At 51.8% G+C, this 17878-nt stretch overlaps 1 protein-coding gene across 3 annotated transcripts; it reads right to left on the minus strand.

Annotated features, from left to right (window-relative positions):
* Positions 1 to 921: 921 nt before the first annotated feature.
* Positions 922 to 16018, minus strand: SLC2A10 (solute carrier family 2 member 10). 3 transcript variants are annotated; one of them, XM_060030684.1, is made up of 7 exons: positions 15944 to 16000; positions 14897 to 14928; positions 10755 to 10808; positions 8776 to 10059; positions 8218 to 8340; positions 6721 to 6856; positions 922 to 3097 (listed from the first exon to the last, which is right to left on the minus strand). In XM_060030684.1, exons 1-7 carry the CDS (start codon positions 15997 to 15999, stop codon positions 3019 to 3021), a joined length of 1764 nt encoding a protein of 587 aa, XP_059886667.1. In that variant the 5' UTR covers position 16000; the 3' UTR covers positions 922 to 3018. The 3 variants fall into 3 exon arrangements, with proteins under 3 accessions (XP_059886667.1, XP_059886670.1, XP_059886668.1); XM_060030687.1 differs by lacking the exons at positions 10755 to 10808; positions 14897 to 14928 and having other exon boundaries at positions 15944 to 16018; XM_060030685.1 differs by lacking the exons at positions 14897 to 14928; positions 15944 to 16000 and having other exon boundaries at positions 10697 to 10864.
* Between the last annotated feature and the right edge of the window lie 1860 nt (positions 16019 to 17878).

Genomic DNA, 17878 nt, shown 5'->3' on the forward strand with positions numbered 1-17878 from the left:
TCAATTCAAGCTGCTTGGCTACTCGGCTCCTTGGCTACTTGCTTTGCTCTGATTTAAGCTGGGATCCTCAAAAACCCAGAAGCAAAGAATATCTCACAGGACATCAAGAACGGAGGGACAAACTAAAGGCTGTGATTTAGCCACAGGTGTGTTGAGTTGAGCTTAAAAAATGATTTTTTCAATTAAGAATCAGTTGCCACTATTAAAAAATCAGGAAATTTTACACCAAAGTCTGAATTACTGGATTTTTTTTTTTTTTTTAATTCAGATGGTCAGGCCACAATGGGCTCACATTCCTTCATGGCAGGCACCAACTGCACTTGAGTGTCAGTCATCCCTGATAGAGAGGCCTGTGTTCACCTGTTTCCACAGACCTCACTACTCCCTATTGTCTTACCACAGTGGACTTCACTCACCTACATCCCCCACCTGATCTATGAGTTTATGACCCTGAACAAAAAAGAGGAGAAACCACCCTAAGACCAGAAGAGCATTCTCCTAGGCTGATAGGAAAGGAGAACTGAGAAGGTTTGGGGATCCCTGGGTAGAGAATTAGATCTGAAGGGGCCAAAAGGACAGCTGTAAGCAGTGATGGGCTGGTAAATGTTTAATAACTGCTCTCCAGGGAAAAAATGTGTGTGTGTGTGTGTGTGTGTGTAAATTTTACTGGAATAAAGGATGTGTTTGTTGCACAAAATTGACAAATTGGGCTTCCCTCGTGGCACAGTGGCTGGGAGTCCGCCTGCCGATGCAGGGGACGCGGGTTTGTGCCCCAGTCCGGGAAGATCCCACGTGCCGCGGAGCGGCAGGGCCCATGAGCCATGGCCACTGAGCCTGTGCGTCCGGAGCCTGTGCTCCATGACGGGAGAGGCCACAACAGTGAGAGGCCCGCGTACTGCAAAAAAAAAAAGAAATTGAAAATTTACAAATAATAATACTTTATTGTAAATACTCTTTATTGTAAATGCCATCTAGCCAATTAATTCTCACAGAAATGTTTTTGTTGATTTTTCTGCCAACCTCTTGATTCCAAAGCCAACTGTCACTGCAATTTAGCCATGATTTAACAAAATTAGACCACGAAGAAATGCTTGACAACAATATGACTCAGCAAAGAGGTTGCTGACGTCACTGAAGCATGAATGCAGTTCTGACATGAATGCTAGTTGAAATGTTTGTTCCTGTTAATGAATAAGACAAAAGTAAAACAACAAAGACTTGTGTCCAAACTCCTTCACCAGTGACATGAGTCACCTGTTGGCTGCACTAGATAATAATCCCCTCCATTTTTTGTGCCGTTCACAATGTATCAACTACAGACAGAACACACTGTTAAGTTTAATTTACATTAGTAACATTGTATCCATCACATTCTTAACACTGGACAATCAACAAAACGACAAATCAAGCCCTGATCTGTGGTGTTCCCCAGTCCCTGCGGTGCAAATGCACTCCCCGTGGGTCACTGAAGGCAGACCCGGCAAGGGATGGGCAGTGCCCTTACCCCACGTTCCTCATGCGAGGCAATAGGTGTAAATTACCTTAAGAGCACAGATGAGAGCAAAATGGAGTAAAATAAGGAAGTGATGAGTTTTTAGTATGTATTACCTCGGTTTTACTATAATTTATTTAAGTATAAATTTAAATAATTTAATTTTTTAGCAGCTGTGTTTAACAACGAGCTTGCAAAACTCCTGAAATTTAACAATCAGCTCTCACAAGCCAGCACAAGCCAGCTCCAACACACCACTGGATCTAAGGGAAGTAGCTAGAAATGAGAGACAAGGACCCAGGGGAGGCCAGAGTCCTGTGGGAGAGGAGCTACTTACTCAGTCTCCGTCTGACTCACCCCTTGGCGGGGGGGTGGGGGGGGGTGGCCCTTTACAACGTCCCAAAGGTGGGGACCTGGGTATTGAGGGTGAGCAGAAATCCCGTCCATCCTGACCAGCTGAATGGGACCAAATGAAGACCCTCCTGATGGGAGACAGAGGTTAAATACACCCCTGGGGGCATAGTCATACCCATTCTGTAGATGTGGAAACTGAGGCTTCAGGGAGTTGTTACTTATCCAGGGTCACTAGCTGCCGAGAGGTGGAGGCCACACCGACAACCAGGTTTATTAGCTTCCGACCCACCTCCTTTCTGCAGAGTCCGCCAGCGCCATCCTGGAAACAGCTCCTGGAGCTCGTGACCTGCACTAGGACGGTCCTTGGATTTTAGTGCACACAACTCTGGAATTCTGTTCACCTTTCCCCTAATTAAAACCTATATCCCTGAAAGAGATGACTAGCAACTTGAGAGCAGGACCCATGCTGAGTATCTGTGGTATTGCCAGCACTTAGAATTCCAGCTCATTGGCATCAGAAGAGATCTTAAGAACCCCCTGGGTCAGAGCTCCCATTGCACATACAGGGAAAGCTGAGATCCCCAGTCCAACAGCAAGAACACCAGCAGCCTCAGGCCTTGAACTCAGGACTAGAACTCCTACCAACCATCTGAGTTGCTGGTGAATGACAAATATTCCAGGTAAGAGAATTAGAGGGGTTGAACAAAACGAGATCTGAGAGCCAAAAAGCAGGCTTCCCCCTCCCCAGAAAGTCCCAGCCAGATGGAAAAAGAGAGCAGAGAATATGGTATCCTCAGCTGGATTTAGGGGTGATTCCAGGAGAGACTTCCTGCCAGGGTGGTACCCTCGAGATCCTTTGAGAAAGCCCATAGAGCAACGAAGTCTCCATAAGATGTTCTCATCATAAGTTCATTACTGCAGAGATGCGCAGAGTCAGTGGGGAAACTGAGGCAGGAAGGCAGAGCCTCAGGAACCCTCAGAGCCTGAGACTCCACCTGAAGACTTCTGAGTTCTCAGATTTTCATCCCTTTTGCCCCAGCAAAACTGATCTCTTCCGGAGCAGGGGTGCCTCTTGAAGGACCAACTAGGACTTATGCTCTGGCACCCAGGCAAGCAGGAAGCTGAAGGCTGTCTGCTAAAGCCATGGTCCCAGCATTTTCCAGATGGACTCCTCAGCAGGCCGCAGAGACCTCAATTCGGCTGTACTGGATGCCAGCCGAGCTCTGCCTGTGGCCAAAGCTCAGGGCGAACCTGGAGAGCAGAGAGTAAGTGGCGTCAGAGGGTGACGGGGCCTGGTGGCCTTCCCCGGGGGGTGATGGGAGTGGACCATACCTGGGATCCCCATCCCATCCCCACCCCACTCCTACCTGACCCTCCCTGCTTCCTGCCTTAATGCGCATTTCCATCTTCTGGACCACCCAGCCGCTCCCCACCCCCCGGTCTTCCTGTGTCCACCCACGCCTCCTACAGCCGGTTTTCCTAATCACAGGACTGACCTTTCTAAGCACGAAGACCGACTCCTGTCACTCCTGCTGAGAAGTGACGTCACTCTCAGCCTCACGTCCAAGTCCCTCTCTGCAGCCGGCCTCTCCCGTGTCACCGCCCTCCAGTCCCATCTTCCCATTCCACCCCGGCCACATGGGTCTCCTTCTTGCTCTTCAAAACCCCCAGCTTGTTCCCACCTCGGGGCCTTTGCTCTGGCTGTTCCCTCTGCCTAGAACACTCTCTTCCAGCTCTTGGAAAAGATGGCTTTTTCTCATTATTCAGGTCTCAGCTCAATTGCCACCTCTTCGCAGAGGCCTTCGTTGAGCATCCTTTCATTCATTCACTAGAGCTAGAGTCACTGCTGGCCTGTCATGGGCCAAGCACTGTTCTAGGCCCTGGGAATAGAGCAGTGAACATAACAGGTACACAAAAATGTCCTTCAATGTCACGAAGAGCTCACGATCAACTTGCGTCATTAATGTACTCATGGTACACTTGGACCCTAGCTGAAGAGATGGAAAGCTCCACACTGCCCCCAAATCCACTGTTCGCTCTCTGACAGTTAATCTGCCTTATTTTCCTCGTGATATAAACCCCACTCTCATTTATCTTATTCCTGCATTTGGGTGTTCTGTAATCCATCTCTCCCCTTTGCATTAAAATGTAACTTCCTCCTCATTCCAGAGACACGGTGTCTCTTGGTCACAGGTCTGTCCCGTGAGCCTAGTACAGTGCCTGGCTCCTAGCTGGCACTTGAAAAATATTTGCTGAAAGTGAATGAATGGATTCCTGAAAAATTGGGATAAAAGATTTTTGAAAGCTCTTTTGGTGATCATATCACCCTGGGAATGGAAAGGTCTCTTCTGAACCCAAGTACCCTGATGTGAAAGGGAAAGGAACATGCTTATGGCACTCAGTGGCCACTGACGGCAAGGGCGTCTGAGCCCCTCGGTTGCTAATGCCTCTCTAAAGGAGCAGAGGAAATAGACCGTTAAGCTGCAGGTCCCCATTTCCAACAAGCACATCTGCGGCATGAGGACACGAATAGAAGTAAACCCCACAGCAGCGGATGGTCACTCCATCCAGCCTCCATCCTCTCATCTCCTTGGGGCTCTAGGTCTCCTCTGTTGCATGTGATCTTTGTAGGACTGTCAATAGAGGCGGCTTGCCCTATCCTGGCCAATTTGGGGGTTAGGGGGGTGGGCACATAAACCAGGCTTAGCCAATCAGACTTTCTCCTGGGGATGTGATTCTTGTAGGGAGCAACACAGCACTGAGAACAGTTGGTGCTGGAAGGAGGGTCCCATTAGTGCTTGCTTGCAAGATCTCTGGAGCTTCCCGTGTCGCCATGCTCCCCACGGTTGAGTTTCTTTCTCTCTCTGTGGCCTGTGATATCAGGGGCCCCCTGAACGGTAAGGACTGGAGTGATGACTCACCCAGCCAAAGTTGGCTCCGGACCCAGCCAAAGCCCCTAACTTCCTGTCTTTTCCTGAGGCTGGAGAAGATCCAGCCTGCTTTCCCCAAGGTCTGGCCCAGGCTCCTGAGTCCCCAGGTCCAGCTCAGTGTTCCCCTGAGCTGCAATTCCCTCCTTCCTCACCCTAAAGCTGGCTTCTGCCTGCCTTTCTGCCTCCTTAGCTTCTTATTCCAGAGGAGGGGTCTGGAATCTTCTCCCAAGAAAGCCGGTAGAGCAGAGATTCCAGGTGGCTCCTAGTATCTGTCCCTCCTTTATGTCTAGTAACAGCACCCTCGATGTTTAGGTGAGCACATGGCACCCAGATTAAAGACCATGTTTTTCAGCCGCCCCTGCAGGTGGATGTGGCCAAGTTCCATCCAAAGGGTTGTAGGTGGAAGTGACGTGTGGATCTTTTAGGTTGTGTGTCCTTCTCTTCCCCTTCCCTCTTTCAGGGAGGTGGTGGCTCCCACGGGCCATGCGGAAAAGTTTGTACTGAAGAGAAGGCAGAGCAACAAGAGAGAAGGAGCCTGGGACCCTGGATGACCCCTTGAAGCACAGCTTCAACGCCAGCCCCGGACCCCCTATGTTCAGCCTATTCCAAGCAGCCAAATCTGTCTCCTAACTAATATGGCTGGACTGCTGAGGGCCCCGCAGGTGTCATGCAACAGACTGGGAGTGTGCGACTGGCAGAGAACACTCTGGGGTGGGGTGGACCAGGTTTGAAGTTTTACATGGACTCGTTCTGCATCCCTTTGGGGGCCAGGTTGGGGCTTGGCAGGAAGCTGCAGGGAGGCAAGTTCCAACTCACCATTAGAATGATTTACCGTTTTAATTTGTTAGGGCCTCCCAGGAATAGAACGGGCAGTCAGACGCTGGCGACTCCCTTTACGACAACAGGCAACCTGGGGCGCTTGCCAAGGATGCTTAGGACTATGGTGGTTTCAGGTCCCTTCTGACACCCCCCCAGTACTCTTTATTTCAACAGCCCAAGGTCCCGGATGCTAAGGTTTTGAACCCCTGTCTAGGACCTACAGACCTTATGTGATCTAGCTCCTACCCACTTGGCCAATCTGATCTTCTCTCCTCCTCCCCTCCCTCCTTGCTCGCTCTGATCCAGCTACCCTGGCTTCCTTGTTGTTCCTTGCATATGCCAGATACACTCCCAACCTCAGGGTCTTTGCACCTGCTGCTCCCTCTACCTGGAAGCCTCGCCCTGCCTCATCTTTACGTGGCTGCCTCCTTCTCATTCACTTAAATGGTACCTACTCAGGGCATCCCTCTCTGATTTATCCACAACCCTGTGCCCCTCTGTCTCCCTCTCCACCAGCCAGACCCTCTCAATATATTTTGCTCAGTTTCCTTTTCTTCCAGCTACTCATCACTAACTGAAATGCTTTTGTTTCTGCATTCACTGGCTTATTTATTTTCTGTTCCCCTCCCCTACTAGAATGGAAGTTCCGTGAGGACAAGGACCTTCTCCATCTTATTTTCAGACACATTTCCTACGCCCCGAACACTGTGTGGCATATTAACACCCACTGAGTGAGTAGATTATGCTCAGAGTTCTTTGTGTGTGATTCAAAAGGCCATGATTATAATATTTTGTTTCTCTGAGCTTCCATGACTCTAAGATTCTGTGGTTTTAGGATCTAACTATTCTAACCTCCTATGAGTCCATAACGGCATGATTTTTAAATTCCTATGAGCTGAGCTCAAAGTCAAATAAAACTCTGCTGTAGGAAGACACAAAACAACTCAGGGAAAAGAGTTCATGTTTGAAGACAGGACAAAACTCACTGTATCCAGGCAGTAAGAACACCAGGAAGAGAAGAAAAACACTCTTTTGCAAAGGGAAAGTGTAATGGCTAAAATCCTGAAGCAAAGTGCTCAGGGTTTGATGCCACTCTTCCCCCTAGGCTAGCCCTGGCCCCCTTACCGTCTCTTCTGGAATTGCTGGTCTATCTCTGTCAACGACTGGCCTTTTGTTTCAGGGACAAATAAATAGATGAAGCCCAGGCCGAAGACAGCAGTCAGCCCGTAGAGCAGGAAGGTCCAGGACAAGCCAATGGCACCTGGGAAAAACGGGGTGGGAGTGTGGACAGGGCACAGCCTGGGCCAACTCCTCGAACACTGAAAATCAGTTCACCCAAAGCAGATCCTCTAGATGGTAGATTTGCAGTATGCCTAACACGCTGTGAGATAAAAGTATCTTAAAGCAGGAGTAGGACTGGTTGTCCCAGAGGCAGGCAAAGGGCCGGGGCCCAAATCCACCAACATCTTGGCCATACACTAACCAGAGGTGCACCCTTGGCCCCTGAAAATGTGCATGGAGGGAAAATGACATCCACCTCAGCAGCACGACAGCTGCGGGGGCAGCCTTGGCAAAGCTCAGCTCCGAAAAACCGTCCTCAGAAATTCCATGAATTGGTTTTTCAGTGAATCAAGCATTCGGCCAATTTGGCGTGTGACTGGTTTGCGAGAGAAGGCAGAAGCCTCAGCTCCACCCAGAAGGCTGTGGAGGCAGAAGCACTAATGACGTTTCAGACACCATTCTCACCTCCAACAGCCAGGGCCACACCGCCTCCGGGCAGCCACCCTTCACCAGCTTGACCTCCACTTAATCCTTATTCCAGCAGGGAGAGTGCTGGGCTGGGAGAAGGAAGACTGGGTTCTAGTCTTCTAACTAACTGCCTGGCTAGACTTGCGAAGGACGTATTTCCCAGTCTGTGAGATGGGGATGATACGGATATGATACAGTTCTAATAAGCCCTCCCTCCGTCCCTCCTCCCCTCTCTCCCTCCCTCCGTCCCTCCTCCCCTCTCTCCCTCCCTCCCTCCCTCCTCCCCTCTCTCCCTCCCTCCGTCCCTCCTCCCCTCTCTCCCTCCCTCCGTCCCTCCTCCCCTCTCTCCCTCCCTCCCTCCCTCCTCCCCTCTCTCCCTCCCTCCCTCCCTCCTCCCCTCTCTCCCTCCCTCCCTCCCTCTTTCCCTCCCTTCCTTCCTTCCCTCCTTCCTCTCTCTTTCTCACTCATTCATCCCACATAAAGGGGATGCTTGAAGACTGAGGCACCAGGGAGAAGCTTGGATTCCCAGAGACTGTGTATGGGAGACAGGCATGGTGGGTGGGTTCTTCTGCCAGTATCTCTCACAGTCCCTCAGGGCTCCTCCTTTGAAGAGGAAACACTTGGGTGCAGGAAATGGGAAAACAACTAAACCCTAAGAACTGTGCCTTGGGGCCCTGCAGGGAAGGAGCCCCGCCCACTCTGGCCTCGATGACCCCTGGCCTTGGGTCAGAAGCATCTCAGAGACCCTTCCCTGGTGCTCTGGGGTTTTCTGTGACTCATACCTGGACGATATGGAGGCCCAGGCTCTGTCTGGAGGCAGTTGTTTCTGGATCTTAAAGGAACCGGGCCAAGGGATTAGGTCAGAGGACTCACCAATGAGGTCGAGGAAGGAGAGGCTGATGAAGAGGTTGGCGGCCCAGTTGAAGCTGTTGCAGAAGGCAAAGGCTCGCCCTCGGATCTCCACGGGGTAAACCTCGCTGAGGACAAGCCAGGTCACTAGGACAGGAGAGCAGGGAGGACTCTTAGGCTGCAGCTGGGTCTGCCCAGAAAACTGAGGGGTTTCCCGGGACATCAGACTTTCAGTGTCCTGGGCAAACCGGGATGGTTGGTCACCCTATTCATTAAATTCCTTTCCAGCTAAAACCCTTCCGAGTGAGCTATCCAGGGGCACATTCTGGTTTTATGAGGCCTGAAGCTTAGGGGCCTTTATTTGGGGCCTTTATAGGAAAGAAAATATTACAAACATAACTTAGGCCTCTGCCCTCGGAAGAAGTACCTTCAGAGAAGCAAGGAGCCCTGAAATCTGAGTTCATTGTTCTCATGGTCAAGCCACCTCTAGTCCCTCTGAGACCCTGACGGATTCGGTCCCCAGCCTTCCCGCTAGGAGAGGTAGAAGGCTCCAGAGTTACCTGCAAGAGAACTTCCACTTACCTGGTCCAAAGCTAAAGGAGAAGGCGCTCACAAACAGCATCATGCAGACCAGTGCTGTCCAGTGCAGCAGGGCATGCTCAGGGGCAGGAGAAGGGCGTGCAGCGGGCATGATGCTTAAGGCTGGCAGAGGAAGGGCAGTGGGGTCCCCAGCTCCCGGATGAGGCTTGGTTTTCTCAGAGGTTGACAAGACTGGCTGCCCTGGGCTCTGGTCGGTCATTGGCCGCAGAGGCGGAGCCAAGCCACTGGGCAGGCCAGAGTCTCCAGGGAAGCCTGACAGCCGAGTGGCATTGGGCACGGCCAGGCAACTCGGGCCTGAGTCCATGGGCACAGCAAAGCTGACAAGGCCTATGCCGCTGACCGACAGGGCCATGAGCGCACAGCCAGCGATTAACAGGGCCCTGCGGCCCACTCGGTCCACCAGCCCCATGGCGGTCAGGGTGGCTGCCACCTTCACGGCGCCAAGCCCCACGGAGGCCAGCACAGCCGAGGAGGCCCCACGGAAGCCGACTGAATGGAAGATGGTGGAGGCGTAGCACAGCACGTTGGGCTGCCCTGTCAGCTGCTGGCAAAGCACCAGCCCCAGCCCCACCATGGTCCGGCCTCTCATGTTATCCCTGGTCCTGAAGAGGTCCAGGAAGGAGTATCTTGGCCTCCCCAGGCCCAGCTTCGTGGCCTCGCCTCCCTGGAGGGGGATGAGGTCCCTGTGGGCTGCAGCCTCAACTGTACCAGGGGGGAGGAGGAGGAGGCTGAGGGACTGCAGGAGAGCAGGCGCAGTGGCCCAGCCGAACATATGCCTCCAGCCCCAGAGGGCACCGGCCAGCGCGTAGTTGAGTGCATAGGAGAGCAGGATGCCCACGGTGATGCCTGCCTCGTAGAGGGACACCAGTACTCCCCGCTGCCGTGGCCCAACCAGCTCTGACACGTAGATACAGCAGGCCATGGAGGAGAGGGAGATGGCAAAGCCAGCCACTGAGCGGCCCAGGACCAGCCAGGCCAGGGAGCTGGCCAGGCTCAGGCTCAGGCTGCCCGCCAACAGCACCAAGTTGCTCCCGAGGATGGCTTGCTTCCTGCCATAGCGGTCGATGAGGAAGCCCCCTACCAGGGAGGCAAGGAGAGCCCCCAGGAGCAGACTGCCCACCAGGAGCTCCTGTTCCGAGCAGCTTAGCCCAAAGTCAAGCTGAAGTGGCAGTAGGGCACCCGATATGACTGCCAGTTCATAGCCAAAGGTCAGGCCGCCCAGCAAAGACACAGAGGCACACAGTGCCAGGAAGAGTGAGGGTCGGCCTGGAAAACAAAAGTAACAGGGACAGAGTCCAGAATGTTTCCTGCCAGAGCGTCCACCCAACCCCCTCTCCCTCTGTCCACCCCTCCGTCTCTCCATCTATTCGCTCATCCATTCATGTATCCTTCTACTACATCCATCCATCTATTCATTTATTCATCCATCCATTCAACCACTTCTTGCTTTGTCCGTCCATCCTTCCAACTATCTAATCCATCCATTCACCCGTTTATCCACATACCCACACATGCATGCATCCACCCATGCGTTCACTTCTTCCTTCATTCCATCCATCTCTCCATCCATCCATCCATTCATCCACTTCTTCCTTCATCCATTTCTCCCTCCATCCTTCCTTCTGTCCATCTACTTCACCCATTCATCCATCCATCCATCTACCCATCCACTTCTTTCTTCATCCATCCACTCCATTCATTCACCCATCTATTTACTAATCAATCTATCCACCCAGCCCTTCATCATTCACTCCTCTATCCATCTATCTACTCCATCCACCACATTTTCATCCATTCATTGGCCCATTTATCTTCCCCTTAATTCACCCAAACATCCATCCATTTTTTGATCCATCTATCCACCCATCTTTGTATTCCATCCCTTATTTACCCAGACACACACCCATCCATTCATGCATCCGTCCAATCATTCCAAAATTTATCTGGCATCTACAACACACCAGGCAGTGTTCTTGGGGCTGGCAATACAATGGTGTTTTCAAAGATCTGACATTCTAGCAGAAAAAGGCAAATGATAAATGAATTAATATATAATATAATTTCAGGTGATGATGGGTGTCGTTTAAAAAAAAAAAAAAAGGCAGAGAAGGGAATTCCCTGGCAGTCCAGTGTTTAAGACTCCACGCTCCCATTGCAAGGGGCCCGGGTTCGATCCCTGGTCAGGGAACTAGATCTCCCATACATGCTGCAACTAAGAGTTCGCCTGCCACAACTGAGGAGCCCCTGAGCTGCAACTAAGGAGCCCACATGCTACAACTAAGGAGGCGGTGAGCTGCAACTAAAGAGCCCTGGAGCCGCAACTAAGGAGCCCACCTGCCGCAACTAAGGAGCCCGTGTGCTACAACTAAGACCCGTGCAACCAAACAAATAAATATTAAAAAAATAAAACTACTTTCTGTGTATTCTTGGATTAAGTAAATGAAGAAATATATTAAGAATGATGGAAGCCACGTTTAAAAAAAGTAAAATAAAATGTGGCCAATGTGATTAAGGAACTGCGTTTTTAATTTATATTTAATTTTAATTAAGTGTGAAAATAGCCACATGTGGCCAGCAGCTACCATATTGGCAGAGCAGTTAAACGGGTTGCTCTTAATTTTTAATTCACATACATAAACAAATATTTCTGGAAGTGTCAGGAGTAATCCAGATGTATCTGTCTCACCCATCCCCACCTGGACCTGACAAGAACATTCATAACATTATAGCCAGATTTATGCAGTGTTTGATCTGGACCAGGCACTGCTTTGAGCACTTTTAGTGTAATAGCTCATTTAATTCTCACCACAACTTTATGAGGTGGGCTTTTGTATTATTTATGAATGAGTAAACTGATCATCAGAGACTTGCCTAAGGTCAAGAGTAGTGAGTAGCTGTGTCTAGATTCAAAGCCAGGTGGTCTGGCTCCACAATCCCTGCCCCTAACCACTCCATTATTATACCTTGGCATAATAAGATTTCACCCTGTTCTCTTACTTCTGCCTCGCTCCATCTATGTTAGGCAATTTTTGTGCTGGGGGGAGGAGTTTCATGGGTAGAGGAATCACTCCCTACTTTCTGCTCACCTTTCTCCCCATCACCTCTGCCCCCCAGGGAACAGCCTCCTACCATTCCCTGGCTGGCCTTGCCCTTCCTCTTCATGACCATCAGTAAATACTCTGGGGAGATTATGCTGCCCAGGTCCTGCCCCTTCTTCACCTCCCTCTGCCCATCTCCCTCGGTTTCTGGAGTTTACTGCCAGAAGGGAAGGTTCTTCCAGGCCATGTGAGGCAATCGAGTGAAAACACAGAATTTTCCTGCCATTTCCTGGGCTCTTCTTGAGGTGAATGGGAACCCAGCCAAAGGGCTCACAGGCAAAGCTGACTGTCCACGGGTTCTGCTGGAAAATGCAGCAGGACAGGTTCAGGTCACAGTGGTAAGAGCAGAACAGCAAAAATAAAAGTGAGATCAAACTGTAGTAATAACAAGTGTCATTGATGGAGTATTTCCTCCCCGCAAAGACTTTAGGTGCCTTCTCTCAATTTATCTTTGTAACAACTCTAGGTGGTACTGCTACAATTATCCCCATTTGACAGATGGGAAAACGAAGGCTCAGGGTGTTCTCACAGCTGGGAAGCAACAGGATCAGAACTCAGACGCTGACCCATCTGATTCCCAAACCCATGCACTTAAGAGCTTTGCTGGATTGACTTCAAGCAAGAAGGGCCGATCAGAGATAGGTGGGGTGTGAGAGAGAGCAGGGGCGTAGGGGGCAGATGTGGAGGCGGAATAAAGTTCTCAGGAAAATCCCAAGTCACAAAGCATGGTGAAGTGCTACTGACCCATGGAGCTGTGAAGGACAGCCTCAGATGAGTCAGGGCCGCTAGAAAGATGGGGGAAGAGGATTCTCTTCCTTAAGCTTTCCAAGACTCCCACCACGTGCTCCATTAAGTCCTAACTCCTTAGCATGACCTCCCAGGCCCTTCACGAGCTGGTGGCCCCAGCCCAACTCCTTGGCCACCTCTCCTCCCCACCCCTGTCCCCACCTCTCCAACACACCCTGCAAGCACTGGTTCCCTGCACACACCGTAGATTTTCATGCCGCTCTGCCTCCGCATGTGCCTCCTCTCCCTCTCCTGCTCCACCCGTGTTTCCCAAATACCCACTCATCCTCATCCCGGGGGGCCTCTGATAATACACGTCTGTTATTTGGCATGAGTCTCGCCGGCTCTGTGGGGAGCTGCCCTTCCCTGTCCCGTCTTCACCTCTGCCCCCGGATCTGGGGTAGAGATGACCTCCCTACTCCACCCCCACCATCCAGCTCCAGAGGTGTGTCCATGACCCAGATCTGATCAGCCAGCAGGTTCCCCGGCCTTGGACAGTGGTGAACGTCACGTGGCTGAACCTGAGCCAGTGAGAGCCAGTCCAGTCCAGGGTGTTTGCTTACTTGGGGTACTGAGCTGGTAGTTTACCTGCCTAGAGCAGCTGGGGGCCATCTCCCCTTGGGAGGGATTCCTGACAACCCTGCCTGAGCCCCTAGATCCAACCATGCCTGAAGCTGTGGACTTTTCAGTGACCAATAAATAACACCCCACCCTTTTTTTTTTTTTTTTTTGGTTAAGCTACTTTGAGGGAATCTCTAATTCCTGTACGTCTTCCTCAACTTTCCAAGTCATATTTTTCACTTCCAGCCAACTCTGCTTTCTCCTGCATTTGCTCACACCAAGTAATTGAATAAGTGATGTGTTTACCGTATTGAACTGAGCAGGATGGGGACAGAGACTTACTGTCTCTGTGCCTCCAGGGCTCCAGCCCCACCCTGACACCCAAGATGGGCTCAATAAAGCTTCTACTGAGTGAACAAATGACTGAGTCAGGGTCCAGGGCGGTATCTCCACGTCCCATTCCAGGACTGTGTCAGATACATTTGAACTTAATCTACTGCTCTAGAGCAGCTGGAGGAATCCTACGATAGCCCAAGTCAGACCACATCATTCTGCTCAGAGTCCTCCAAGGCTCCCACTTCACTCTGAAAAAAAGCCAATGTCCTGAGAGTGGCCTTCAAGGCCCTGTAGGACCTGCCTCCCTTCACTGGGCTCCAGCCACACCAGCCTCCTTCCCGTTCCGCCTCACTCCAAGCCTGTCTCATGTCAAGGCTTTTTATCAGGTGTCACCTCTGCCGGGAAAGCCCTTTCCCTCCATCTCAGAGGCCCCAATCCCCCTTCCCTCTGGTCTCTGCTCAAACGTCGCCTTCTTATGAGACCTTCCCCGGCCCTCTACTTAGAAATGCAAACTCTCGTGGCACCCAGCACTTCGTATTCCCTTCTCTACTTGTTTTTCTCCATGGTACTTTTCATCATCTGAAACAACTATATGTTTTACATATTATTGGGCTCCCCAAGCAGAATGTCAGCCCCAAAGGAACAGGAATTGTTTGTTTGTTCTCAGTTGTCTCCTGATGCTGGGGACAGTTCCTGGCATACAGTAGGCACTCAGTAAGTACTGGTTGAGTAAACAGATGACTGAATGAATGAATGAACTCAGGACGCAGGGAATCCAGAGAGAAAGGATCTTGGCTTTTGAGCATCCTGGGGTGGGGGGGCAGTAGGGTCCAGAGCCTGGAAGGGAAGTAAATCCTGGCCTCCAAATTAGAGTGGCCTAGCCTGGATTTCGGAACCACTCTTCCTTTCTATGGGTTGTCTGTCTAAATATAGTATATGAAGCTGTCCCACACTGGAGGAAACCCCTCAGTTCTCTAAGCCTCTCACTGTGGCAGGCAGAGCTGCCCAGGGAGAGAATCAAGGGGCAGGTGAAGCGGAAAGAACCCAGGTTTTGGGTGCCCATATCACCAGCTGCAAGTCCCAGGGCACCCTCACTTGGTGACACTAGAGCAGCATTTCAACCAGAGTCACGATGTATTGGGTCCCTCCCCCACCAGAGACCTGCCATGTCTACCCCTGAAACTCCAGGGAAACACCAGGTTTGAAACTGAACCGTGCAAATATGCTCACCCAGAAGGCTGGCTTCCAAATGTCCCAGCAACAGGTGATACTTACAGAGCAGCCACTATAGCCAACCTCACATCCTTTTCCAGAAGCCATACCTGTGTCAGCTGCCTTCATTCCTACAGCAACCCTGTAACACAGGCACTGGTGCCATTCCCATTTTACAGATGAGGCAACTGAGTCACAGAGAGGTAAAGATGTTAGCCTGTGGTTGTGACAGAGCACAGAGTGACAGAGCAGGCTCTGAACTCGGGCAGTCTGACTCCAGAATCCCAATGTTGGGTGTGATAAAAAAATAAAAGCTCATGTTAACTGACCATTTACCGTGGGCAAGTGGTATATGGAGTAATTAAGTTCATATTCTCATGTCATTCACATGGCTTCCCTGTGATAGGGTGTTTTATGGGGACCGTTTTGTAGATGAGGAAACTGAAGGTCAGAGAGCTTAACTACACTGTCCCAGGTCACGATGCACCTGGGAAGTGGGGGAAGGAGGGCTGGTACCCTGGTCTTTCTGACCCCAAAATCTATACACAGGGCCACTGAGTCCCCGAGCCCTAAACCAATGTCTGCCACGTCGTAGGTGGATGAATATTGACCCTTTGATGCTTCCGAATCCAGAGAGAAAAACAGAAACCTTAGTCCCCTGGAGCAACAAAGAAATTCCCTCCCCGCCTCCCCCCACCCCATCTCCCCTCTACTGAGTATCTGGAGAGTAGAGGTTTTGTCTGTTTTGTGTAGGCCAGCATCCCCGGGCCTAGAACGGTGCCTGGTGGGAAGCGCTCCGCGAGTGGATGAATAAATTTGCTCCCTTCGGACCCTCCACTTCTTCATCTGCAGAATAGGAACAATTTCACTTGCCTGTTGGACGCTGTAGGGCTTAAAGCGGTCAGGAAAGGGTCTGGCCCCGAGTAAGCGCCCAGTATCAAGTAAGGAGCCCTCTCAGGTCACTTTTTTTCTGGGCAGAAAGGAGCATGGAAGGAAGTGGGCCCACGTCCCTTCCCAGCCACCAGCCAAGGCCTGCTGTCCCGGCTGCCACCCGAGTGGGCTGTATCTGGTCGGGGAGCTGCAGCTCAGGGCAAAGAGTGCGCGCGCAGGGATGGGGTCGCCGGCCTTCCCTGCCCGCAGCGCCGATCGCGACTTACCCATGCTGAGCAGGACTCCGAGGCGAGCTGGGGCCTCTGGGGACCCTGGCGCGCATCCCCCGGCCGAGTCCCCGCCTCCGCCGCCAAACTTTCCGGCCCGCCTCCAGCCTCCGTCCCTCCCTCCCCGCCTGCCCGCCGGCAGCGCAGCTGCCACGTCGGCCAGCCCTGGGCCCCTGTGCCTGGAGGCGGGACAGAGGTGCGCCCTGGACGTCCCCAGTCTGGCCCGGCCTGGCTGGGACCCCACCCACCGTCATCCCCACTGTGGGGAGGACCCCACAAGTTGTCTTTCCCCGTCCTCCCCGCGGGAAGGAGACTTCCCAATCACTGTGGTCCTCTAGTCCGGCCTCAGACTAGGCCACTAGTCTGGCCTCTTCAGCCAGCATGTGTACACACACACACTCATGCATCTACACTGACTCACACATACCCACTTCAGCCACTCACTCTCCCACATTCATCTTCCATTCACTGGACACTTAGGTTTGGACACGTCCCACCTGCGCTCAGGCAGGGTCCTAGGCCTGGAGGATGGGCTGGGAGAACCAGACAGATAATTAATTTTATTCCTCTGGAATTTACTTTCTGGTGGAGGAAGAAGAAAGATAAATAACCAAAGGAACCAGAGAAATACCAGCTAGTAGTGACAAAGGCCAAGCAGAGAATTAAGCTAGGATGCTGGGTTAGGCAAGCGCAGTGGCTGCTTTCGCTGGGGGTGGGCTTGGGAGGGGATCTCTGGGAAGGCTGCTCTGGGGAGGGGATATCTGAGCTGAGACCTCAGGCTCCAGACAGAAGGGAGACCAAAGGCAAAGGCCCTGCAGGAAGGAGCTTGGGGAGCATAAAAACAGAAATGAAGCCATAGTGTCTGGAGCACAGGGGTTGACAGGGAGGTTGGAGGGAGATGGGGCCCGAGGCAGGGGTTGGCAAAGCACAGACCATTTAAGTCCTTGGGAGGCCAGGGTTAGGATGGGATTTTATTCTAACTGACACAGAAATAATTGGGGAGTTCTAGCAGGTTATAGGGAGTAAGGGTGGAAACAGGGGACCACTTGGGAGGCTATTGCAAGGTGAGAGGTGAAGTTGATTTGGACTAAGGTGATAGCAGTGGGGCTGGAGAAAAGTTGGCAGATAGCAGATAGACTTGATAAGGGCTGACAGACTGAGAGAGGAGCAGTCTGGGGTGGGAAAGGAGATGTGAAGTTCTGTTTGGGCTGTGTGATGTTTAAGATGCTCATTAGGCATCCAAGTGGAAATAGATGAGCAGTTCCACATAAGAGCCTGGAGTTCTGGAAAGGAACCAGGCTGGGGACACGCCCACTAATTCTCACCATCAGGCAAAAGCACAAATGCAGGCTCAGCACTCAGATGGTCAGAGGCTTCTCCGGCCTCTCACTGCGTGTTCACATGTAAACATGTGTGTTCACATGCGTCAGTAGCCACACCGTCACCCAGCAGGAATCGGGTGCCACTGACACAGACAAGCATCTCGGCAAAGAAGACAGCATCGACATGACCTTCCGAGCCAAGGGACCCGTGTACAGTTCTGAAAATAGTAATAGCTGGGGCAGTTGGAAAATATGGCTCCAAAATTCTTTGTTCCTTCCCTTGAAATCCGGGTGTGCTTGTAACTGCTTTGGCCGGTAGATTGCACAGAGTGGCATCGTGTGATTTCTGAGGCTGGGTCACTGTGACACTGGACACAGACCTGGAGCTCTGAGCCTCTGAGAAGTCTGACTACTCTGAGCCTGCCATGCTGTGAAGAAGCCCAAGGCACACAGAGAGGCCACGTGTGGATCCTCCTGTGATGGTCCTAGCCTTTGAGTCTTCCCAGCATGTGCTCCAGAGCCAGCCTTCGATGATTCTGGCTCCCAACCCTCAAGTCTGTCCAGCTAGGCCCCAGACGTGGTGGAGCAGAGACAAGCCATCCCTGTTGTTCCC

The sequence above is a fragment of the Delphinus delphis genome, chromosome 15 (genome assembly GCF_949987515.2).
Source record: "Delphinus delphis chromosome 15, mDelDel1.2, whole genome shotgun sequence".
Classification (NCBI taxonomy): Eukaryota; Metazoa; Chordata; class Mammalia; order Artiodactyla; family Delphinidae; genus Delphinus; species Delphinus delphis.